Source organism: Aotus nancymaae, unplaced genomic scaffold (assembly GCF_030222135.1).
Source record: "Aotus nancymaae isolate 86718 unplaced genomic scaffold, 86718_ANA_hifiasm-v0.15.2.pri h1tg000021l, whole genome shotgun sequence".
Taxonomy (NCBI): Eukaryota; Metazoa; Chordata; class Mammalia; order Primates; family Aotidae; genus Aotus; species Aotus nancymaae.
In genome coordinates this window covers 21231755-21258119 of record NW_026988433.1, presented here as the reverse complement: position 1 = coordinate 21258119, position 26365 = coordinate 21231755, and the positions used below count along the sequence as shown (strand labels likewise).

The window sequence follows — 26365 nt, the reverse complement described above, 5'->3', positions numbered from 1 at the left end:
ATAAGAACTGGCAATTGTCTACAGCTATGCCCCTACCACATGAGAATTTAAGGATTAGGAGGTAGTCTAACAGTGGCCCAGCTCCACATATCCCCTCTGACTCTCAGTATCACAAAAAGCTGATAATCCTAATTTGAGTCTTGCCTAGCTGCTTATTACTTCTCATTCCTACTGTCTTTTTGTTTGCTTACATCCGTAGACAATCTAAGACACTATCAATACAAAAAAAAAAAAATCACTGGAACAGCAAGATGAACAAACCTGAAAAACATTTGATAATTACCTTCTTTCTGGTAATAAGGCCAAATATGAAGTGATACTGAAAGCACCTTTTAAGAACTGGAACTGGACTTCTGGTCAAGCGCAGTGGCTCATGCCTGTAATCCTAGTACTTTGGGAGGCCGAGGCGGGTGGATCACTTGAGGTCAGACGTTCAAGACCAGCCTGACCAACATGGTGAAAACCCGTCTCTACTAAAATACTACAAAAATTAGCCAGGCGTGGTGGTGGGCGCCTGTAGTTCCAGCTACTCTGGAGGCCAAGGTAGGAGAATCGCTTGAACCCGGGAGGTGGAGGTTGCAGTGAGCCAAGATCATGCCACTGCACTATACCCTGGGTGACAGAGCAAGACTCTGTCTCAAAAAAGAAAAAAAACATTGGATTTCTTAGTTCTGGTGTCTCTCAGGGACTATGGATATAGGAACTCTTTCTTGCCTCCATCTATTTTTCTATATGCTGACTGCTTATTTGTTTTTAAAATAAAAGAAGTTAATTCAGCTTCTTAGGTGAGGCAGTCTTTTTTGTTCTGTGCTATCATGAAATCAGATCTCAGGATCTTTGGGACAATGAGAAGCCTCAAGATACGATCTTGACAGAATAAGACCAGGTTACCCTCCATAACTTCCATGAAGTTCATGGTCTAAAACCGAAAGAGCTATCACTAAGCTCCCTGATATTTCTTTCCTTCCTTCCTTCCTTCCTTCTCTCTCCTTCCTCCCTCCCTCCCTCCCTCCCTCCCTCCCTCCCTCCCTCCCTCCCTCCCTCCTTCCTTCCTTCCTTCCTTTCTTTCTTTCTTTCTTTCCTTCTTTCTTTCTTTCTTTCTTTCTTTCTGTCTGTCTGTCTTATAGTGTTTCACTCTTGTTGCCCAGGTTGGAGTGCAATGGTGCGACCTTGGCTCACCACAACCTCTGCCTCCTGGGTTCAAGTGATTCTCCTGCCTCAGCCTCCTGAGGAGCTGGGATTACAGGTATGTACCACCATACCCAGCTAATTTTGTATTTTTAGTAGAGACAGGGTTTCTCCATGTTGGTCAGGCTGGTCTCAAACTCCCAACCTCAGGTGATCCGCCCACCTTGGCCTCCCAAAGTGCTGGGATTATAGGCGTGAGAAGAGGACCACCTTTGTAATCATCAGATTAGTAGGTCTAGATGTTTTGATTAATTATCATTCCAGTCACCTTGTCCATTTGGCTTTCCTTTTGTTTTGGCATCATACTATGTGATGCTCTGGACTCAGATTGGCCTTGTTCACAACTTAGCTGGAGAGACCAAATATCACTGCTATGTGATTCAAGAGGAAGAAATAGAGTAGATAAATATTCCCACCCCTGAATGAAACTCTGCAGTCTTTTTTTCTTTTCCAAAAGATTTAAATTTTACCTATAAATCACTTATTTGCTTGTTCACCCATTTATCCTATAAACATGTGTTTAGCACTTACTATTAGGTTGAATGATGTGAAATTGATATTAGACCATTTTCACCTATAAAAATGGCAAGTTGTTCACATTGTTCAATCTAACTTTATTCATTGATAAATTGAACACAATGAAACCAATCTTGGACTTCCGCTTGTAAATGCAAGTTAACAGTTATTGATTTCTAGATTTTTTTTTTTTTTTAGTTTCTATTTCTCTTAAATCTTATTGTCCCTGTAACGTCAAAAGATTAGCCTTAGTATTTTAGAGTGGTGTGATCCCTATTGTTCAAGTCCTAGAATAGAACTGAACATATGAGACTTAGATATGGTGTGTCTAAAGGTCCCACCACCACTTATTTGATAGTAGTTGTCCTTGTTTCTTATGAGTTTTCAAAACTCTTCACAGAATAGAAACCCAGGATTTTTGTGTCCAACTTTAGAGACAGTAATAGCAATGGCAAGACGTGAGTAAGTTGTTGCATGGCCCCCACCCTGACTTCCCCTGCAACCATGGAGTAGAAAGCCTTGAAATGACACATATAAATAATAATCTGGAATTTATTTTTTCTAGAAGAGACTTAGGCAAATCTAATATCCATCAAGGTAACATGAGTCTATCTCTGAGATGAAAAGTGTCTTCCTCTCCCTGAACAGAGGAGACTTTAAGGATCACAAGTGAATCTGGGAATAACTGGAGAGATACTCTCAATTCATCTAGAATGACTACTAACAATAGCACTATATTTCCTTTCAGTTCTGCAGTTTAGAGCATAGTTAGAAAAGATTTAAGATGTCCTTTCCCAAAATTCTTTCCAATCCATTAGTGTAGAATAACTCCAATTCCTGGATGTTCCAATATTGTAGTTTCAAAGAATGGTGGAAGTACTGGTAGGAAAAGTAAGGGTGGATTCCAGTGAATTTAAGCCCCTGCTATAGAATCTCTTCTGTGAGCATAATAACGGTGTCTGGGTATCTGCATCACGCTGAGCCTCCTGCTTTAGTTGGTGGAATTTGTGCTGTGTCCAGCCATATACTCCACAGTTGAGTAGACCCTGGGATGTTGCCGTTAGAGCCTGGAGGAGATGAAGGGGTGATGCAGCCCATGCTTCAGGTTTTCAGAGATCCAGGGAATAATTCCTACTTCCCTTATTCATAAAGCATTGTTATACCGTCTCTATCTCAAACATAAAGATCTGACATCAGTTTTTTTATATTTTTCTAGTTCATCCTGAACTCACTCTCTAAACTACACTATCATGGATGACTGAGAGTTGGTCATATTTCTTAATATATACATAGGAACAATGAAGTATCTTCAATGCCTCTTCTTATTGCCTCATTTCCCAGAGTAGCCTTGAGAAAACTATCTCATCAGAATAGTCAGAGAGTCCAAAAAGTATTCTTAAATCCAATAAAGAAAAAAAAAGAGAGGATTATTCCATCCCCTCCCCACCATTCACCAAGAATAGTTCATTTATCCCATTCAATTTACTCTGGATGGGAGAGAACCATGTCACTATCAATGTTTCATAAGAACGTGCCTGGCAGATCTTATTTTTGCTATCCATTCCTTAAAAACACATCAGTAAAATAAAATTGACCAGAGATATACATGCTCTGGATGCATGGCAGTACTTTTACAACATCATCTACTTCAACTGTGAGAAAATTTTCACATTCTTCATAACTGAGTGTAAATAATACATTTTCTCTTTTGCAATGTAGAAATAAATACTCTGAGGGAAAAAACTGTGCTTACCGAGTAAAGGTAATATGAGAAAATCAGATTAGAGTGTAAGAACAGAGATAATGAACGTTGAAGGTGTTACCTGGAGAACGTAAAGAGCCATGTGAAGCCTGGTGTCCTGTGGCTTAGTCAGCTTTATGATCATCAGAACGACAGCTGTAAATACACAAAGTGTAAACCTTCTTGTCAGCCCTGACTGCCTGAAGTATCAGGTTCCTCCATACACATGCCTGAGCACTATCAGAATGGAAACAACAGGCATAATAAAATCCATCAGTGAGGTTAACCTGTTATGCAAACCAATGGGTCTTAGGCCTCCAACTTCTAGTCTTTAATAATAAAACTTTGTAGATTATTAGTGTAGTAATGGTAGCAGGATATACTATAAGAAAGTAATAATTTACACTTCCTATCAATTCAGATTTTCCCAAGCTTTTTCATAAAAATTATCCAATCTGGCTGAGAGTGGTGGCTCAGGCCTATAATCCCAGCACTTTGGGAGGCCGAGGCGGGCAGATCACCTGAAGTCAGGAGTTTAAGACCAGCCTGGCCAACCTGGCGAAACCCAATCTCTACTAAAAATACAAAAATTAGGCTCGGTGTGGTGGCTCACACCTATAATCCCAGCACTTTGGGAGGACGAGGCAGGTGGATCACAGTTCTAGACCAGCCTGGTCAATATGGTGAAACCCCGTCTCTACTATAATTTTGTAAAAAATACAAAAATTAGCCGGGCATGGTGGCTACCAGGAGGCTGAGGCAGGAGAATCTCTGGAACCCAGGAGGTGGGAAGTTGCAGTGAGCCGAGATCATGTTACTGCACTCCAACCTGGTGACAGAGTGAGACTCTGTCTCAAAAAAAAAAAAAAAAAAAAAAAAAAAAATATATATATATATATATATACACACAAAAAAAAAAAAAAAAGAAAAAAGAAAAAAAAATTAGCCAGGCATGGTGGCATGTGCCTGTAATCCTAGCTACTTGGGAGGCTGAGGCAGGAGAATTGCTTGAACCTGGGAGGTGGAGGTTGCAAAACTGTACTCCAGCCTGGGCAATAGTGTGAGACTCTGTCTCAAAAAAAAAAAAAATTATCCAATCTGATCCTCGCTATAACCTTATGTAGTAGGAAGGGCAGGTGTTAGTATCTCCAAGTCTGTCACGATGTTTCTTCCTTTTATATCATTGTGCATCTCATGTTTAATTCTTTTAATTTCTAAAACATAAGAAGCAAAAGGAGTTAAGGAGGTTGGTAAAAACTGGAAACACGGATAGGGCCCATGCAAATTTTACAAGCAGAATAGGAATTTGCAGCCATCCTTCTTGGTGAGACCACTTTGCTTGATCAGAATCTAATAACTGCCCTCTTCACTGCCCATCTCTTCTCATTAAGATACCTACCCGGGCCCCAGCAGCAAAAGAAGGCCACTGGGTAGAAGCGCACTCTCTGGTCCATAATGTGAATCACTGCCCACTGTTCACTCCCCAGAAAGCCAGATGACTTCACAAACTTCTTATACAATGTCTGGGCTTGGATAAGTAAGACCTAAACATAAGTACGGCAGTAAGCAGTTTATTTAAAGCTTAGTAAAATGCCCCAGGTCTATCCTCCTATCATTTTTAAAAGATTATTCTCTTAGAATCTCACAATAGGAATGACCCCATTCTCTTATCTTTACTTTCTGAGATCAGGCTTTTTCTGAGAAAAATTACCTTAAGAGTGAACCTAGCCAGGCATGGTAGCTGACGCCTGTAATCCCAGCACTTTGGGAGGCTGAGGTAAGCAGATCATGAGGTCAGGAGTTTGAGACCAGCCTGACCAACATGATGAAACCTTGTCTCTAGTAAAAATACAAAAACTAGGCTGGGCGCGGTGGCTCACGCCTGTAATCCCAGCACTTTGGGAGGCTGAGGCGGGCGGATCATGAGGTCAGGAGGTCAAGACCACACAGGCCAACACGGTGAAACCCTGTCTCTACTAAAAAATACAAAAATTAGCTGGGCATGGTGGCTCGTACCTGTAATCCCAGCTACTTGGAAGGTTGAGGTAGGAGAATTGCTTGAACCGGGACGCGGGAGGCGGAGGTTACAGTGAGCAGAGAGAGCACCATTGCACTCCAGCCTGGGATACAGACAGAGCGAGACTCCATTTCAAAAAAAAAACAATACAAAAATTAGCCAGGCATGGTGGCAAGTGCCTGTTATCCCAACTACTCAGGAGGCTGAGGCAAAAGAATTGCTTGAACCCAGGAGGCAAAGGTTGTTTTCTCTACTGTCAGCTGTCTGAATAAAGTTTAGCTCATGAAACAAATATAAATCAGTTCAAAATTCCAATGTGTTTTTTTTGCAGAAAATAAATTAGATAACACTCTTGGTAACAAATCTGACTCTTTTTCCCTAATCCAGATCTACTCTCTAAGTTAATAACCTCATTACTTAATCAAGTTCAGCCATGTACACAGTCTTCTTTCCCTACATAAGCATCAAAAGGAGATGAGTTTGAGAATACTTACATCTAAAAGAATCAGTTCACCATCTGCTGATTTTTAAATAATCTAGAATGCTAATTCTGAGTATATACACTGAAACCTAGGCTATTCTAAAGAAGCAATCAGGAATCCGCAGGGTGCCAAGGTTTTGGGCCTGTTTCTCTTGATAGTTCCAAATATAAACCATCAAACCCATTTTGATATGAACTAGTCATTGCGTACTCTTTGCAAAGCTGCTGATTTGAACTGAGCCATCTTGTTCGTGTGTGTTTAAGAGAACTTTTTTTTTTTTTTGAGACAGAGTCTCCTCTATTGCCAAGGCTGGAGTGGTGCAATCTCAGCTCACTGCGATCTCTGTCTTCTGGGTTCAAGCAATTCTCATGCCTCAGCCTGCTGAGTAGCTGGGACTATATGTGCATACCACTATGCCTGGCTAATTTTTGTATTTTTAGCAGAGATGGGGTTTCACCATGTTGGCCAGACTGGTTTCGAATTCCTGGCCTCAAGTGATCTGCCCACTTTGGCCTCCCAAAGTGCTGGGATTACAGGTGCGAACCACTGTGCCCAGCCAAACTCCATCTCTATATCTTATGTTTGAGTTGTCAAAGGAAATTCCCCATTACTCTATCTGGTACACAGGTACTAGTGGGATACATTTGATCTGCAAGTAGATACCTCGTAATTCTTGAACTGGAATATAAAAAGAGGAGAAAATGATACTGAAAAACAGATATGGCAAATACAAAGGGATATTTGCTCATTTACTGCTTTTGCATGAGGCAGTTATGTAACTTACTATCCCCTGGCTAATTGTTTTAATTGTACATCATCCTGATGATATCAAATGAGTATTTGATAACTTCATGAGCCACTTAGCACTTTAGCCCCAGTTAGACATAGCATAAATACAAATTTATGGCCAAATGACGAATTTTAAAAAGAAAATTATTTTATTATTTGGAAAATTAAATCGAAGCATATGTTTTATGTTCCAGAGTGTCATCCTATCTAAAGAATATATGTTATGCCCTAAGTGCATGCAGAAAAAAAAAAGGAAATGAAAAAAAAAAAGAACAACAAAAAAGAATATATGTGACACATAAGAGTTTTCTGGCCAGAGGGGATTGATGAAGCCTATATTGATTGTAGAGTGGGCATATTTTCACCTAATGAATACAAGCTATTTTCTTTCACTCCTCATCTGATTTGGAGAAGTCCAAAAATCTGTGGCAGTGATTATATGTCAAGATCTCCTAGCTACTTTCTTAGTTCTAGTACCACAAGAAGTGCCTCTCTGCCCCATCTTTCCCAGGTCCTGGGAATATTGGCCCATTCCCCTCACTTCTCCTTCTCTCCACAAAGGAAGGTAGGGTGGTACCATACCATAATGGTAAGGAGGCTGAGTACAAAGCTGCCCAGGAAAATGGTGATACCATAAAAATAAAGTATGCTACAGACAGACGTGTTGGCAGAAGGTAGGAGTTCAGCTATGGATGATGGTGGTGAGTGCATCAGGATACACCTAGGAAGAAAATTAACAAACAGGAGTACTACTACAGATGTTAAAAAAAAAAAAAAAAAGCTGCTCACCAAGAGTTAATAAGCATGTCATTTTACTTATCATTTTGCTAACTCTTGCCCATTAACACCTTGTCACTCTCCCATAGACACATTATCTTGTCATTTTGTGTTACACTTTTACTTATGTATTTTTACCCTTTACTACATCTTGTTCCCTAGCCCATTTCTAATATAAGCAGTTTGGTCAGAATGTATGTAGAAAGTCTTTTTCCAGCTCTTGTTTATTGAAACAAATAGGTATAGTCCGCCATGAAAATCATACATTTAGTTCTTACTTACTTGTGGCTCTGGCTGAAGTTTTGGAAACATTCACTAGTATTGCCCAGACAGAATACAGGTGTCATCAATAGTAGAGGTATCAGGCTGGGAGAGGAAAGAAGTGTCACCCTAATATCCAGTCTTTTTCATGCCCTTCCTCCTTTGCAGAATATTCTCCTGCTCTTCCCTCAGTTATATCATCCCACCAATTGCCACAAATAACACATTTTATTTCTTCAAGAAAAATACCTCTAATACCTTTGGTATTCCTTCTTTTCCAGTTCCTAGGGAAGTACAATGCAGTGGGGAATTAATTTTATATGTAGATTAGTCAATCCTACTATAGTTTCACAGATAATCTCTGGGAGCTGTATGGTCAGATAAAAATCCAAGTGGGTCAAAGTGAAATGAAAATCTGCGACACAGTTCTGTGTGCAGTCTGTTTTACTTTCTGTGGTGACCAGGAATAATCTCATTCTCATCAGCCCCTTCTTGGGAGCTTTTCCAAAGCTTAGCTTTAAATAGCCAGCTATTTATCCAACTAAATACAACCAGCTTCCTGTAAGAGGAAAAGATCCAGGAGCAAAAGTCACAAAAGTCTAAAACCAACTCTGATATGGCCACCACTTTAGGTGAGATCCAAACCCTTTCTGGACTCTATAATCCTAACAGTCTTACCCAATGTTATAAAGTAGATGAGATCCTGAAGGTTGTCTTAAAACTCCTTATGATATAGAAAAAGGAGTAAGTGATCCAAAGACCAAAGAAATTTGTTCAAGGTCACACAGAATTGAAAGCAGAATTGGAGCTAACACCCAAATCTATAACATCAACTACTTTTCTATTCAACGTGGAAAAATGGAACCAATGAACACATATTTGTTGCTTCTAAGTTAGGCTCTGTGAGGACTTAGGAGTGACAATGGAAATAAAGGGCATTGTCCTATTTGTTCCCACCTGAACACCAGGATAATGAGAGTCTACACCTTGCTAAGAAGTAAAGAAAAAAAATCTTACCTTGAGAAAACGAGGGCCATTTGACCAACTCGACAAGTATAATCTATCACCTGTGAAAAGAATAAATGTGAGAAATGTCTTAAGACATTATCAATCATATAATAATAAATACCAGGTCAGTTAACACTCTAGAACAAAAAGATTTCCAAAAGCCAGTTTTTTCCTGTCAAGCAATATTTGCTATAAAATTCATCTAACAGATAGTTCCTTAATAGCACTGTGTATAATAGAATTTTATCTCTATTACTATATTCTAAAAAGTACAACAACACAAAAAACCCACAAAGAAAGCCTATAGGAAGTAGCCTAATATGGAATTTGGGTACTCAAACCAATTCTCTTAAGAATAAAGGCATAGGCCAGGCACAGTGGCTCATGCCTGTAATTCCAGCACTTTGGGAGGCCAAGGCGGGAGGATCATGAAGTCAAGAGATCGAGACCATCCTGGACAACATGGTGAAATCCTGTCTCTACTAAAAAATACAAAAATTAGCTGGGCATGGTGGTGCGCGCCTATAGTCCCAGCTACTTGGGAGGCTGAGGCAGGAGAATTGCTTGAACCTGGGAGGGGGAGGTTGCAGTGAGCCGAGATTGCACCACTGCACTCCAGCCTGGCGCCTGGTGACAGCAACTCTGTCTCAAAAAGAAAAAAAGAAAGACATATATGAAATCACATAGTAACCCTCCATCTTCCAATAACAGTAAAGTTCTTCTCTCTTTTAGACCCAGAGAGGTGTGGACTTCTTCAGACTTTATGGGTGGAATGAAACTCTTCTTATAAGATGATCAGTAAAAAGTGTAATAGGCCAGGATTAGTATAATAGGGCAGGGTCAAATATGCCCTTTGGATATAAGACTGTTAGACACTAGAAGATAGAACATTTTCAAAGTCTCGTCTTGTGTTACACACTGTAAAACAACTTACAGAAGAATTATTCCTACCCACTAGGACTTCATGATGTAAGACTTTGAATGGAATATCTTAAAGAAATAATAGAATTAAAAATAAGCTTTTTTTCTTATTTAAGGTAGAAATCATATTTAGAATGGCATTGTTAGGGATTAATAAGCATTAAGTGAACAACTAATCAATAATCAGATATTGGTAACTAATCTGCCCCAAACAGTTTGGATCTGGAATAGGACAGCTAGTGCTGACTTTAGGAAAGTAAATAAAATTGGTTTTCGTGACCCCTCCCACCCACTTCCATTCTTCATTTTTTTTTTTTTTTTTTGAGACTGAGTCTTGCTCTGTCACCCAGTCTAGAGTGATGCAATCTCAGCTGACCACAACCTCCGCCTCCAGGGTTCAAGTGATTCTCCTGTCTCAGCCTCCTGAGTAGCTAGCAGTACAGGTATGCGCCACCATGTCCAGCTCATTTTTTTATTTTTAGTAGAGACAGGGTTTCACCATGCTGGCCAGGCTGGTTTCGAACTCCTGATGTCGTAATCTGCCCGCCTCAGACTCCCAAAGTGCTGGGATTACAGGCCACTGTGCTTGGCCCCACTTTTTATTCTTTCCTCCACCAGGTGGTTCCTGTGTTTAACTCTTATTTTTACCTGGGTACCAATGAACTCTTATTTTTACCTGGGTACCAATTAAGAAGTCAATCAGGGCCGGGTGCAATGGCTCATGCCTGTAATCCCAGCACTTTGGGAGGCCAAGGCGGGTGGATCACGAGGTCAAGAGATTGAGACCATCCTGGTCAACATGGTGAAACCCCGTCTCTACTAAAAATACAAAAAATTAGCTGGGCATGATGGCGCGTGCCTGTAATCCCAGCTACTCAGGAGGCTGAGGCAGGAGAATTGCCTGAACCCAGGAGGCGGAGGTTGCGGTGTGCCAAGATCGCGCCACTGCACTCCCGCCTGATGACAGAATGAGATTCCATCTCAAAAAAAAAAAGGAAGTCAATCAGATGAAGAGTTCATAGAATCATAGCATCTTGGAGGTGGAAGGGACATTAAAGATCACAGAAACTAACAACTCATTTTATTTATTTATTTATTTATTTTTAGACAGCGTTTCATTCTTATTGCCTGGGCTGGAGTACAACGGCATGATCGTGGCTCACCACAACCTCCTGGGGACAAGCAATTCTCCTGCCTCAGCCTCCCGAGTAGCTAGGATTACAGGCATGCGCCACCACACCCGGCTAATTTTATATGTTTAGTAGAGATGGGTTTCACCATATTAGTCAGGCTAGTCTGCCCACCTCGGCCTCCCAGAATGCTGGGATTACATGCATGAGCCACTGCGCCCAGCCAACACTTCATTTTATGATGAAAAACTGGAGGTGCAAGAAAGGGAGATGATATGTCTAAGGTCACAACAGGAGATAAATAACAGAACTGGGTCTAGAAGACAGATCTTCTGATCTACCCTGAAATGCCCTTTTCACGATATAATAGTATTATTTATTTGTTCAACAAGTATTTATTGGCCAGATACGGTGGCTCATGCCTGTAGTCCCAGCACTTTGGGAGGCCAAGGTGGGCAGATCACTTGAGGTCAGGAGTTCGAGACCAGCCTGGCCAATATGGTGAAACTCCATCTCTACAAAAAACACACAAAATTTAGCCTGATGTAGTAGTGCATGCCTGTAATCCCATCTACTTGAGAGGCTAAAGGATGAGAAATGCCTGAACCCAGGGTTGGCATAGAGTCAAGAAGAATTTCTCTTGCTGAGTCAAACCAGGCAGGAATGCCAGTACTATAAATAATATTCCTATAATCAAACCTGTATGTGTATGTGTGTGTGTGTGCACGTGTGTGTGTGTGAGAGAGAGAGGGAGAGAGAGAAGGGAGAAGAGGAAGTGATGTCAATAGGATGGAAACTCTGCGGGAACCTGTTTTTTCTTTGATTAATCTCCATAAATGCAGCTAGCTAGTGCTAAATGCTTACACTGTTTATCAGGGATATACAGGTTTCTACATATTATTTTTTTTTCTGTCACCCAGGCTGGGGTACAGTGGCTTGAATGATCCTCTTGCTGCAGCCTCCCCCCCCCAGTAGCTAGGACCATAGGCATATGCTACAACGCCCAGCTAATTTTTTTGGTATCTTTTGTAGAGATGGGTTTTTGCCACGTTGCCCAGACTGGTCTCGAACTCCTGAACATAAGCAATCTGCCCCCTTCAGCCTCCCAAAGTGTGGGATTACAGGTATGAGCCACTATACCCAGCCTAACATACTATTATTAACTATCGGCTCTGAATAAAACTTACCAGTGGAGATGGGCTCTGTCCACTCTGGGTGTGTTTCATCCTCAGCTCTGTGTACAAATACCAGATGTAATTGACGGTGCAGAGAAATGAAGAAATGCAGAATACCTAGGTTAAAATCAAAACAGCCTATCATAACTGTCTCACTCTGACACTGTGAAGTTCTTTCAAGATATTCCATTATGGCAATCCTACCTACTAGTCTATTAGTAATGTACCACCTAGTGTCCACACCAGGCAAAACCATATCAAGTCTGAAGTTCTGTGTGTGTGTGTGTGTGTGTGTGTGTGTGTGTGTCAGAGTTTTCGCTCTTGTTGCCCAGGCTGGGGTACAGTGGTACAATCTCGGCTCACTGCAACCTCTGCCTCCCAGGTTCAAGCGATTCTCCTGCATCAGCCTCCTGAATAGCTGGGATTACAGGCATGTGCCACCATGCCTGGATAAATTTTTGGATTTTTAGTAGAGATGGTGTTTCACCATGTTGGCCAGGCTGGTCTCAAACTCCTGACCTCAGGCAATCCACCTGCCTCAGCCTCCCAAAGTGCTGGAATTACAGATGTGAGCCACTGCATCTGGCCCCAAGTCTGAAATTTTTAATAGGCCTATCTAAAACATGTCCTGCTTCCTTATTTTCTCCTTTGGACTGTTCAGAAGAACCACAGCATTATTCACCTCTACCTCCCCAACGGTCTCACTTTTATGAAGATATCATATAGTCTTTTTCTATTTTATTTTTTAATTTAAAAGGAAATAAGGATTTCTATTTCTAGTAATGATAAGCTAAGCTATTTAAATCAACTTTCCATTCAAAAGAACTAAACATGCTGGATAAAATATTTTTTAAATCCTTAAAAGAAGCTAAGAACTGAAATTATATCAAGGAACTAGTGGGATAAAATCTAAGGGAAAGAATTTCTACTTCCAACTTTGATGAGATAACAGGAAAATAATTTACCCTCCAGTCTTAAACAACTAAAAATTGAATAAAATATATGAAAATATCCAATTTTCAAACAGTAGGCAACAAGCAGAAGAGAACACCAATCCCTGAAAAAAGAGAAGCAAGGTGAGTCCATCAAGGGCCCTAGCTCACTGGCTGGTAAGAGTGAGTGCAGAAGGGCCGGTCACGGTAGCTCAGGTGTAATCCTAGCACTTTGGGAGGCCGAGGTGGGCAGATCACAAGTTCAAGAGATCAAGAGCATCCTGGCCAACATGGTGAAACCCCGTTTCTACTAAAAATACAAAAAAGCCGGGCGCGGTGGCTCACGCCTGTAATCCCAGCACTTTGGGAGGCCGAGGCGGGTGGATCACGAGGTCAAGAGATCGAAACCATCCTGGTCAACATGGTGTAACCCCGTCTCTACTAAAAGTACAAAAAGTTAGCTGGGCATGGTGGCGTGTGCCTGTAATCCCAGCTACTCAGGAGGCTGAGGCAGGAGAATTGCCTGAACCCAGGAGGCGGAGGTTGCGGTGAGCCGAGATCGCACCATTACACTCCAGCCTGGGTAACAAGAGTGAAACTTCATCTCAAAAAAAAAAAAAAAAAAAAAAAAAAATTAGCTGGGCGTGGTGGTGTGTACCTGTTGTCCCAGCTACTTGGGAGGCTCGGGCAGAAAAATTACCTGAACCTGGAAGGCAGGGGTTGCAGTAAGCCAAGATCGTGCCACTGTACTCCAGCCTGGTGACAGAGTGTGACTCCATCTCAAAAAAAAATAAATAAATAAAAGAGTGAGTATAGGAGGAGGAATCCAAACAGACCACTGTCTTGGTGAGTTGAGAAGACAAAATTCAGTTTGGGAGGCCAAGGCAGCTAAAATTTGTGAAGTACAGTATCAGAGCAGAGGAAGCTATATGGTGAGATGATGTTCAGGAAAGCTGCAGAGGTCACCCCAAGTCTTTGGTTAAGTATTAATCAGTGTATATGGGAGAGAAAACCATGAAAACCAGAGAATCATCAGAAAGGAGTAGATGAGACAATCCCTAAAGCTCCCACAGAGCCAGGAATAGTTTGTTTTCTCATCAACCAGGTGGAAAAATACACAGGGCATAATCATAAGAAGAGTATCGCTTCTGTAATGGGACCAAATTGTCTGTACATAAAAGGCTTCCCTAATGCTTAAAAGCAAGGCTTCTAATTAGCAGGATGTAGTGGCACACGCCTGTAATCTCAGCTACTCTGGGGGCTGAGGCAGGCGAATTACTTGAGCCCTGGAGGTGGAGGTTGCAGTGAGGCAAGATGTTCAGCCTGGACAACAGAGTGAGACTCCATCTAAAAAAAAAAAAAAAAAGCAAGCCTTCAAAAAACAGGCAAGCCTTGAAAGGATCAAACAGATCAAACAGATTCAGAGTTAACTTTATCCAAGCAACCGCCTCGCCCATTTAAAGGAATGTATTTAAAAATGTAATGCCAAACAATGTAAAATCCACAATGTCTGGTATCTAATAAAACACAAGGCATACAAAGAAGCAGGAAAATCTGACGCATAACCAAGAGAAAAGTTAATCAATGTAAGTAGACTCAGAAATAACACAGACTATAAAAATTAGTAGACAAATATGTTAGAGGAACTATTACAAATATACTTCTTATGCTTAAAAAGGTAGAGGAAGTAGAAAAATGAAAAATATAAAAAAGATCCAAATTGAATTTCTAGGGATGAAAAATATATGAAATGAAAAATATGGCATATTAGAAACTGGAAAAGATTGGTAAACTTGAAGATATAGAAATATAAACAATCTGAGAAAGATCACATAGAGTAAAAAGACTTTAAAGAATGAACACTCAGTGAACTATGGAATAATATCAAAGTTAATGTACATCAAATTGGAATTCCAGCAGTTAAGAGGGAGAAAAGAATGTTTGAAAAAATAATGGCCAAAATGTTTCTAAATTTGATTAAAAAAACTAGAAACCACTGTACCCAAGAAGTTTAACAAATCTAAGCACAAGAAACATAAAGAAAACACCCCAAAGTACATTGTAACCAATGATAAACAGAAAATCCCCAGAGCAACTATGTAACAATGCACATTACATACACAGGAACCAAGATAAAGAGTGTCAGCAGACTTCTTATCAAAAAGAATGCAATCCAAAAAGATGAGAGTAATATCTTTAAAACTCTGAAAGAAAAAAACAAACCAACTGTGTCAACACAGCCAAAATGCCTTTCAGAAAAAAGACAAAACTAAACACTTTTTCAGGCAAACAAAAACTCAGATGATACAATGAAACAGATCATTACTACAAGAAATATTAAAGGAAGTCCTTCAGGCAGAAAACAGAAGATACCAGATAGAAATTTCTTTTCTTTATTATTATTATTATTTAAGATGGGGTCACACCATGTTGCCCAGGCTGGTCTCGAACTCCTGGGCTCAAGTGGGCCTCAGTCTCCCAAACTGCTGGGATTACCATGCCCCACTGAATTTCTCATTTGAACACACAGGAGTTAAAGAGAGAATTTGAAAAAAAAAAAAAAAAAAGGAGAGGGGGGCCTGAGTAGTAGAGTAGTGGAGTTAAACTAATGCTAGAGAAGAGGCTACTACTCTACATTTATACTTAACATCAAAGCTTCAAAGGATCAAGCTGATCCAAAAGTGATTTAACTCTGACAAAGCAAATTTCCACAGTTTCTAAAGGAAGACAACAAAATCCAAATCCACAAAAAACATGACGTTCACAATGTCCAGGATCCAATAAAAATTACCAGACATTTATAAAGCATAGGAGTAAAACGTAGAAATAATGAGGAAATAAAAATTGTGTAGATGGGATGAGGGGAAAGTGAGACTTCTTTGAGTATACCTTTCTATGCAGTTCTGACTTTTAGAACAATGTTAATATTTACATACTAAAATATATATAAGTATGTGCATACATACATATATACACATATTATATATTATATATGTTTAAAACCAACCAAGATGGACAGGTGTAGGGATGAATTACAAACAGAAACAGCTGGGCGCTATGGCTCAAGTCTGTCATCCCAGCATTTTGGGAGGCTGAGGCAGGCAGATCACCTGAGGCTGGGAGTTCGAGAACAGCCTGACCAACATAGAGAAACCCCATCTCAACTAAAAATACAAAATTAGCCAGGCATAGTGGCGCATGCTTGTAATCTCAGCTACTTGGGAGGCTGAGCAAGGAGAATTGCTTGAACCTGGGAGGTAGAGGTTGCAATGAGCCAAGATCACACCATTGCACTCCAGCCTGGGCAACAAGAGCAAAACTCCATCTCAAAAAACAAAAACAAAACTGACTGTTAAAGAATAATCTAAGTACACTGAAGGCAATGGGGAAGAAAATAACTAACCTAAGTAACTATATACGTTATAGAAGAAAACATAGGTGAAAAATCTTAGTGACATTAGGTTTCATAAAGATTTCTTAAATACTATAAAGGGTGAATTATTTTTAATAACTTTTCATAACTGAATTTCATCAATATTAACAACTTTTTCTTCAAAAGAAATTGCTGGCCAGGTACAATGGCTCACACCTATAATCCCAACACTTTGGGAGGAGAAGGAGGGAAGAGACCTTGAGGCCAGGAGTTTAGGGCCAGCCTGCAACATAGCAATAACTTGTCTCTACAAAAAAAATTTCTTTTTTTTTTTAGCCAGGCATGATGGCACGCACCAGTAGTCCTCGCTACTTTGGAAGGCTGAAGCAGGAGAGACCAACCATTCTATGCTAAGGAAATAGATGCTTTAAGAAGCAACAGGTAGTGTTACATCTCTTTTAGAATTTGTCTAGCAGGCTTTTTCCAGTTTTTGCTAGAAAGCCCCTCGCTCCCCCAAATTTTTTTTAATTTCTTAAAAAGAAGAAATATAGGCCAGTGTGGTGGTTCATGCCTGTAATCTCAACACTTCAGGAGGCCAAGGCAGGCAGATCACCTGAGGTCAGGAGGTTGAGACCAGCCTGGCCAACATGGCGAAACCCGGTGTCTACTAAAAATATAAAATTAGTCGGGCATGGTGGCGGGTGTCTGTAATCCCAGCTACATGGGAGGCTGAAGCAGGAAGAATCGCTTGAACCCAGGAGGCGGAGGTTGCAGTGAGCTGAGATCGCGCCACTGCACTCCAGCCTGGGTGACATAGGGAGACTCCCTCTCAAGAAAAAAAAAACCCATCGATGATAGACTGGACAGGAAAAATGTGGCACATATACACCATGGAATATCATGCAGTCATCAAAAATGATGAGTTCGCGTCCTTTGTAGGGACATGGATGAACCTGGAAACCATCATTCTCAGCAAACTGACACAAGAACACAAAATCAAACATCGCATGTTCTCACTCATAGATGGGTGTTGAACATTGGGAACACATGGACACAGGGAGGGGAGCACTATACACTGGGGTCTGTTGTGGGGGTGTGGGGGGAACAGCGGGGGTGGGGAGTTGGGGAGAGATAGCATGGGGAGAAATGCCACATATAGGTGAAGGGGAGGAAGGCAGCAAATCACACTGCCACATATGCACCTATGCAACAATCTTGCATGTTCTTCACATGTACCCCAAAACTTAAAATGCAATAAAAAAAAAAAGACGAAATATGTAATTTCATTTAAGCCCAGTAGAGGGAACCAGGATGTCATTATATCCAATACATTTTTTTCAACCCTCATACTGGATACATAAGCAATCTAAATTTGACCCTTCTTGAAATTTTCAGGTTTAAAATTTTGTAACAGCATAAGTGATATTGTTAAAAACCTCGAGAACTGTAATTAATATTAACTTTCTTCAATAGCAAAGATAAATGATTAATTATGAATTTATCATCCTAACTACTTTGTATTATATTTTCAGACACTCAGGACTCATCTTTATTTTGCTAAAATCCCAGTGATACAAATATCCACTGAATGGCTACCTTGTATAAAGAAGACTCTATGATAGGGAAGACAAATGAGAACCTTCTGCTTAATCGCATAGATAGTCCCTAACTTTACGATTGTACAACTTACAATTTTTCAACTTTATTATGGTATAAAAGAGGTATGCATTCAGTAGAAACAGTACTTCTTTAAGTACCCATACACCCATTTTGTTTTTCACTTTCAGTACGGTATTCAATAAATTATGTGAGATACTCAACATTTTATCATAAAATAGGCTTTGTGTTTTGCCCAACTGTAGGCTAATGTAAGTGTTCTGGGCATGTTTAAGTTAGGCTAGGCAAAGCTATGATGTTTTAATTCTAAAATCTGTTTCTTTAACTTTTCAACCATCCCCTAAACTGAAGCTTCATGTTTAGAATAATGTTTTCTTCTAGTATAACTTGATTCTGCACTCTTGGATCTTCTTGATTTGTTGAAATTGTTCCATGTAACCAGACAATTTCACATGCTTTTACTTTTCCTAAAATCCATACATTCTCCTGCTTAAGGTACTTTTCTTATTTACTTCTCCTATAAAACTGTGAACACTCTCATAACCTTGAACAGATACTCCTCCAGTATCTAATTAAAACCCATGTATGCCTAGTGTTTCATTACTGGAACGCTAAGCCTGTAGGAGTTATATCCTATTGCTCAAGGTCATCACCAAGGACTGATTTTTCACACGTCTGCATTTCAAAAAATTGCAACCTCTGGCATAAATGGGTTAAAGTCAAGTGCCTTTTCATTAGATTTGACTACCAAGTCATCTACATAAACTTTCCATTAAAAAAAATCACATTATAGGTTTTTCTTTACATTCTTGATAACTGGCCTAAAAAAACAAAGATTTTACATTTTATCAAAATAATTTCCTGTGTTTCATGTTGTTATATTGGGTTTTCAATTACTTTAGAGTGTTAAAAAAATTTTACATCCACATAACTTTCTGTACTTGTTTTTAAAGGCTTTTTTTTTTTCTTTTAAAGATTTTTGATGGTCACTCTGGTTAAATAAATGACTATTATTTCATAGTGGCATGTGATCCTGTTTTGAGCAAGTGTTTTAAACCTTTAAACATCTTTGACAGGCTTCCTCAGAATCAGACTCTAAATTAAGTCTTTTTTAACTTCAAACTAACTTTGGGATATTCCATTTGGCCTCAGAACTTCTCAAAAGTTTATAAAAGAGAAATATTAAAGGCTTACTTGAGATGTCAAATTCTATGGAAAACACTGTCAAATGGTAAATGATGTTAGATCTCCTTTCAGTTACTTTTATGGGTATGTTACTGACACAAATGTTGCAAAATTGTACAAAACTCTTAAAAATCTGATGACTCCCTATCAGTCATAACTCTTATTACTAAGTTACACCACAAAAATAACTACATTTCATTGTTAATTTCTGGTTATGGTAAACTTTCACCAGATTTTACATTAACCATGTAAAATGTTATTCTAAGGTTGTGTCATCCTCAGTTATTGGTTTGATTCTTCTTTAAAGGTATCTGCAATCAGATTCATAAAAGAGACTCTAACAAGTACTCTTAAATACAAATTTCTAATAACTTCAATATTAATGGACTAAATACAAATTTTCCAAAACTCTTAATACAAAAATTAATAAATCTGCAAAACTGTTAATCAAGATAAAACCAACAAATTAGTTGCATGAGATTAAAAAACGTAAGTAATTTTTATGACTTTTATTTAAAACTTTACTTGAAGTTCAAGTATTTGGCTGGCTAAAATAAATAAATTTTCTAAAACTTCATCATTTTTTATTTCCTGTTGGGACTCAGGAAAAAAAAAAAAAAAGAACAGAACACTGTTTGTTCTTTACTTAAATGTTTTGTTTTTCAAATTTAAAAAACTGATTGGGCCAAAGATCACTCATCTGATTTGGGAGATCCAGCCTAGCTGGTACAAGAAAAATACATCCTTTTCTCAGAGGTTAATTTGCATATAACCACTAGGTTCAGCTAGAAGCCTTGAAACTTATATTCCTCCCTGCTCAGCCACCTTGCTGCTCCTGTTGAGTGAGGGCTACCGTGCCCATCCAGGGAAGAAATAGTTCAAGTCTTCTCAGAAATGTAGGAGTTCAGAGTAAGGTGAGATGAGAAGACAGACTCACAGAATTTGAATAGGTTGTGGGGAAGACGGTTGGGTATTCTAAACAAAGGACTGGAATAGGCAAAGGGGCAGAGACAGGAATAAGGATGTCTAGTTCCCCACAGGAACTCAGGGCTTCATACAGTATCTATCAATAGCAGATACTCAGTAAATATTTTGATCAATAGTAGGTAGTCAGTAAATATTTTGATCAATAGTAGGTAGTCAATAAATATTTTGTTAGACGGCTGAAAAATATTCAGACCACCTGCATACCTAGACCATCTCAAACTTGGTACATAAAACAAGTGGCACTGTCTTGGGGAATATCCAAAGCACCAAAACAAAAATGGCACTAATTTTACCAGATTTGCTAGTAAGTTATCTAAAACTTTTAAAAAATTTAAACAAATATACTCATACATGTACTTATTTAAATTGTATACATCATACATAATTATATGGGGGGGGTCTTTGTAAATTGCAAAGTTTCAATAAATTTTTTTAAAAAAATGGCTGGGCATGGTAACTCATACCTGTAATCCCAATACTTTCGTAGGCCTAGCCAAAAGCATCACTTGAGGCTAGAAGTTGAAGACCAGCCTGGGTAACATAGAAAGATCTCATCTCTACAAAAATAACTAAAATAAAATAAAATAAAATTAGCTGGGCATGGTGGCGCACACCTGCAGTTCCAGCTACTCAGAGATACTCAGGAGGCTGAGGTGGGAGGGTTGCTTAAGCCTAGGAGTCAGAGGCTGCTGTAAACTATGACTGCGCCACTGTACTCCAACCTGGGCAATAGGGTAAGGCCCTCTCTCAAAAAGAAAGAAATCAAAATCTTTTTCTCTTAAGCTGTCTATAGTTTACGCTAATTTGATAAAGTATATTTTTCTTTTTTCTTTTTTTTTCTTTTTTCTAGACTGCTCAGCAGGAGATAAAGTATATTTTTATAAGCAAAAGTAAAATCATTTACTTTTTCTCCCTACTTGATCCCTTCAAAATTAAAAAACTATCCATAAGTATTCTTATAACAATATACTTGATTCCCTAAGTTCAATAAAAATATGCTCTTTTTATAGTGGAATACAATTTAAAACATTGCTTATATATATTAGCAAGGTTTTGACTGGAATGTCATATTTAAATTGTTTATAGATACTACAGACAAAGTCTAAAGTCAGCCTTGGTTTGGCTCCCTAGATTTAAGAAGTTTTTAAATCTGAAATTACAATGTGGTCAGTTGCTATTCCTGCTGCACTTATATAAATGATCAGGTAATATTTGATAAAACTAAACTTATTTGACAAACAATTTAGTCTTACTCTACCATCTTTGGTTAAAATAGCAATTACAATAAGGAAAAAACATGTTTCTAAGAAAATTTATGATACAACTGCTACTAGATTGTGGCCCTGGGGATTGTTTTCAAGTTTTTATTATCTACCTATAGAGCAAACTAGATCCTAAAATCTTCTAGGTTCCTCCAATACAACCTTCTTCCATAAATTTACTAAAACCAGGAACTGCTCTATTCTTGAAACCCTATGTAAACTAAAACTAAATAGGCAGGACATGGTGGCTCATGCCTATAATCCCAGTACTTTGGGAATATGAGGCAAGTGGATCACCTGAGGTCAGTTCAAGTCCAGCCTGATTAACATAGTGAAACCCTGTCTCTATTAAAAATACAAAAATTAATCCAAGTCACAGCACCAATAAAAAAAAAAAATAGCTAGGCATGGTGGTGCACACCTGTAGTCCCAGCTACTGGGGAGACTAAGGCAGGAGAATCACTTGAACCTGGGAGGCAGAGGTTTCAGTGAGCCAAAATCACACCACTGCATTCCAGCTTGGGTGACAAAAGCAAGACTACGTCTGGAAAAAAAAAACAAAAAAAACTACAACTAAATAAATTTTAAGATACAGGTCTTGTGCCTGAGGTATGGGCACACGGAAAGTTCACTGGACCACCCAATGCTGTAACCAGAGACATTAAAACTACAAATCAAGATGAGAAATTGATGTCTTTATGTGTGGACATCTTTCCTCAGAAACTTTCGAACAAGATTCCCCATGATAATTTTTTTCCTTGCTTATGCTTACTTCTTTCACTTGACAGGATATTGGTATAATTAAAATTTCACAGTCAATAGCTATTGCAGGTAACTTGACAAGACCTGATCTTAAAAGAAAAAAAATTCTTTAGAACAAGATAGAGAGCCCAGAAATAAGGCCGTACATCTACAACTCGATCTTTGACGAAGCTGACAAAAATGCAATGGGGTAAAGAACTCCCTTTAAATAAATGATGCTGGGATAACTGGCTAGCCCCATGCAGAAGATTGAAACTGTACCCTTTCCTTACACCATATATAAAAATTAACTCGAAAAAAAATTAACTCAAGATGGATTAAAGACTTAAATGTAAAACCCAAAAATAAAAATCCTGGAAGACAACCTAAATAATACCATTCTGAACATGGAAACAGGCAAAGATTTCATAACAATGTCAAAAGCAATTGCAAGAAAAGCAAAAATTGCCAAATGGGATCTAATCAAACTAAAGAGCTTGGCACAGCAAAAGAAATTACCAACAGAGTAAACAGACAACCTATAGAAAGAAAGAAAATTCTTGCAAACTATGCATCTGACAAAGGTCTAATATCTAGCATCTATAAGGAACTTAAAAATCAATTTACAAGAAAAAAAATTATAAAGTGGGCAAAGGACATGAACAATACTTTTCTAAAGAAGACATACATGCAGCCAACAAGCACGTGGAAAAAAGCTCAACATCATTGATCATTACTGAAATGCAAATCAAAATCACAATAAGATACTAACTCACACCAGTCAGAATGGTGTGGTTACACCACAGATGCTGGTGAGGTTGTAGAGAAAAGGAAATGCTTATACACTGTTGGTAGGAGTGTAAATTAGTTCAACCATAGTGGAAAACAGTGTGGCAATTCCTCAAAGACCTAAAAACAGAAATACCATTCAACTCAGCAATCCCATTACTGGGTATGTGCCCAAAGAAATATAAATCATTTTATCATAAAGATAAATGCATGCATATATTCACTGCAGCACAATTCACAATAGCAAAGACACAGAATCAACCTAAATGTCCATCATTGGTATACTGGATAAAGTAAATGTGGTACATATACACCATGGAATACTATACAGTCATAAAAAAATAAGATCATGTCCTTTGCAGGAACATGGATGGAGCTGGTGGCCATTATCCTTACCAAACTAACACAGAAACAAGAAACCAAATATTGCATGTTCTCATAAGTGGGAGATAAAATGATGGGAATTCATGGACACAGAGAGGGGATAAACATACACTGGGGCATCTTGGAGAATGAAGGGTACGGGTAGAAGGAGGGAGAGGATCAGGAAAAATAACTAATGGGTACTAGGCTTAATACCTGGGTTGATGAAAGAATCTGTACAACAAACTCCATGACACCTATATAACAAGTTTACCTATATAATAAACCTAGCCATGTACCCCTGAACTTAAGAGTTAAAAAAAAAGAAAAAAATCCTTTAGCCTACCAAGTAGGTGATGTTAGTAACACCGCAATACAACTTTCTGTTCAACTTGTACTAAGGGTCCTTTTTAAAACTGACTTGGCAGCCGGGCACAGTGGCTCACTCCTGTAATCCCAGCACTTTTGCAGGCCAAGGCAGGTGGATCATGAGGTCGGGAGATCAAGACCATCCTGGCTAACACAGTGAAACTGTCTCTACTAAAAATACCAAAAAAATTAGCTGGGCACGGTGGCATGTGACTGTAATCCCAGTTATTCCGGAGGCTGAGGCAGGAGAATCCTGGAGACAGAGGATGCAGTGAGCTGAGATCGTGCCACTGCACTCCAGCCTAGTGAAAGAACAAGACTCCATCTCAAAAAAAAAAAAAAAAAAAAAAAAAAGAAAGAAAAAACTGACTTAGTAGCCTGGCACAGTATCTTGGCTGGGTGCGGTGGCTCACACCTATAATCCCAGCACTTTGGGAGGCCCAGGTGGGCAGATCACAAGGTCAGGAGATGGAGACCATCCTGGCTAACATGGTGAAACCCCGACTCTACTTACAATACAAAAATTAGCTGGGTATGGTGGCGCGCACCTGTAATCCCAGATACTTGGGAGGCTGAGGCAGGAGAACTGCTTGAACCCAGGAGGTTCAAGAGACTGCAGTGAGCTGAGATCGTGCAACTGCATTCTAGCCTGGTGACAGAGCAAGACTCCGTCTCAAAATTTAAAAAACCAGCTGACTCAGCTCTCTCTCCTTTAATTCAAGCCAGTCATAAAATATTAAATGATAAGATTGCTATCTATTAGCTAAACAACAACAACAACAAAAGTCTAAGTTATTACTAATACTACTAATACTACATGCGATGCATAGCTAAATTCCTCTGGAAAAGCTGAGACCCATATACACCGAATTTAAAAGCAGGCCACATAGTTACAAGAGGTCTGTGATGGCTAATACTGAGTGTCAACTTGATTGGACTGAATGATGGAAAGTATTATTCCCAAGAGTGTCTGTGAGGGTGTTGCCAAAGGAGATTAACATTTGAGTCAGTGGACTGGGAAAGACGGATCCACCCTTAATCTGGGTGGGCACCATCTAATCAGCTGCCAGCACGGCCAGAATAAAAAGGAGTCAGAAGAATGTGAAAAGACTAGACTAGCTTAGCTTCCCAGCCTACATCTTTCTCCTGTACTGGATGCTTCCTGCTCTTGAATGCTGGTCTCCAAGACTTGCTTCCTTTCTCCTCAGTTTGCACATGGACTATTGTGAGACCTTGTGATCATGTGAGTTAATACTCTTTAATAAACTCCCCTTTACATATATATCTATCCTATTAGTTCTGTCCCTCTAGAGATCCCTGACTAATACAAGGTCTCATCTAATTCCTCATGGTCATTTGATTTATTCAACTCGTTGCCTTTAATCCTAGGTTCATGGCTCAAAACTATTATGTGAACTAATATTATCATATTACTGTGAATTTAATTTGTATTTTTTAACTTCATACCTATTACTTGTCAAATTCCTACAAAACTACAACTCCTAACAAAATAATGTCGGCCCAACACTTTGCAATGATAACAACGCTTACAAAATAGAGAAATTTAAAAAATAAGAAAAAAATAGCAAAATTAAACTTAACAATAGACTCCACCTGGTAGACTTAGCCTCTGAGCCTCTCCCTCCAAACCTCCCTTGTTGCTCATGTGTAACTAAAAGAGTTTGACACTAAATCCTAGTCACCAATCGCCCCCTTTCATATGGGACCAGACCAACAACCTGGGACAAATCCATCATGACACCAAGAAATAATCAAACATAATTTTCAAATGATCAGGATGACTGATCAGTAATGCTTTCAGAGAAAGATCTTGATCAAAGGGAACAAATGTGAAAATTGTCAAAATTGAAATGGAGTCACTCAGGTTGAATCCCTGACAAACGGAGCCAGGGAAGGCCAAGAAGAGAGGTTCTCATGCACTTACGCCTGATAACAAGAACCATCACAAAAGATCCTACAAAAATCACAACATGTACATAGGTCACTTAAACCTTACACACACAAAAAGTACTTATGCAAGGATATCTGCCCAGCAACTGCCTGTCTAACCTTGGACTGATGCCACGCTTGTTATTAATCCTTGTATCCAGAGATAACAACTATGTAATCTTCCTTATTTTTCCTTTAAAAATCCTTGTTTTCCTTTACCTGCCTGAACATGCCCATTGTATTTCCATTGCAATGCTTACTTCTGAAAAAATACTATCTTTTTTAGAGAGTCTCTCTCTCTCTCTCTCTCTCTGTTATTTAGGTTGACAACCTCAATAGCTTATTTGGTTCACTCTTTTACAAGAACACATTTAAAACTATCACAAACATACGGTTGTCTAATTCTTTGTAAAATGATCTGGAATAGATGGCAGCTCAAGATTGTCACAGAAAATAGTTTCCTATCAAGTATAAAAATACTCTCATATTTTTATTTAATTACACATCAATATTAACCCTAGTTTAAGGTTTAAAAAAACAAAAAATAAAACATAATAATTATACATCAATAAAGCTGAACTAATCTATTGTATGCAATCAATTAGCAAAAATTTTAAAAATCACAATAGTAACGTTACATAAACCCATAGCCACTGTAAAATTTAGGCCTTAGAGTTAGGCAAGCTAAGTCCAAAAGGTCAGTGAGGCAGTGAGACTAAATTAACAAGCAAAGATCATAAAATTTAATCCTAGATGAGGGAATATGTTTAACAGACTCTGCCTTCTATTGCC

General features: G+C 38.9%; 1 protein-coding gene and 1 non-coding gene across 3 annotated transcripts in view; one reads left to right on the top strand and one right to left on the bottom strand.

Annotated features, from left to right (window-relative positions):
• Positions 1-1297: 1297 nt before the first annotated feature.
• The window catches only part of TMEM116 (transmembrane protein 116), a 62411-nt gene continuing 37343 nt past the window's right edge, over positions 1298-26365 (bottom strand). For both annotated transcript variants that reach the window (XM_064379823.1, XM_064379824.1), the window contains exons 5-11: positions 12018-12122; positions 8789-8838; positions 7793-7876; positions 7316-7454; positions 4845-4989; positions 3528-3601; positions 1298-2771 (exon numbers count right to left, since the gene is read on the bottom strand). In XM_064379823.1, the coding sequence (XP_064235893.1) occupies positions 2565-2771; positions 3528-3601; positions 4845-4989; positions 7316-7454; positions 7793-7876; positions 8789-8838; positions 12018-12122 (804 nt within the window). In that variant the 3' untranslated portion in view covers positions 1298-2564. The remainder of the gene's footprint in view (positions 2772-3527; positions 3602-4844; positions 4990-7315; positions 7455-7792; positions 7877-8788; positions 8839-12017; positions 12123-26365) is intronic.
• Positions 16753-16816, top strand: LOC135276319 (U7 small nuclear RNA). The gene has a single exon (XR_010343885.1). It is a non-coding gene; the product is annotated as a U7 small nuclear RNA (small nuclear RNA).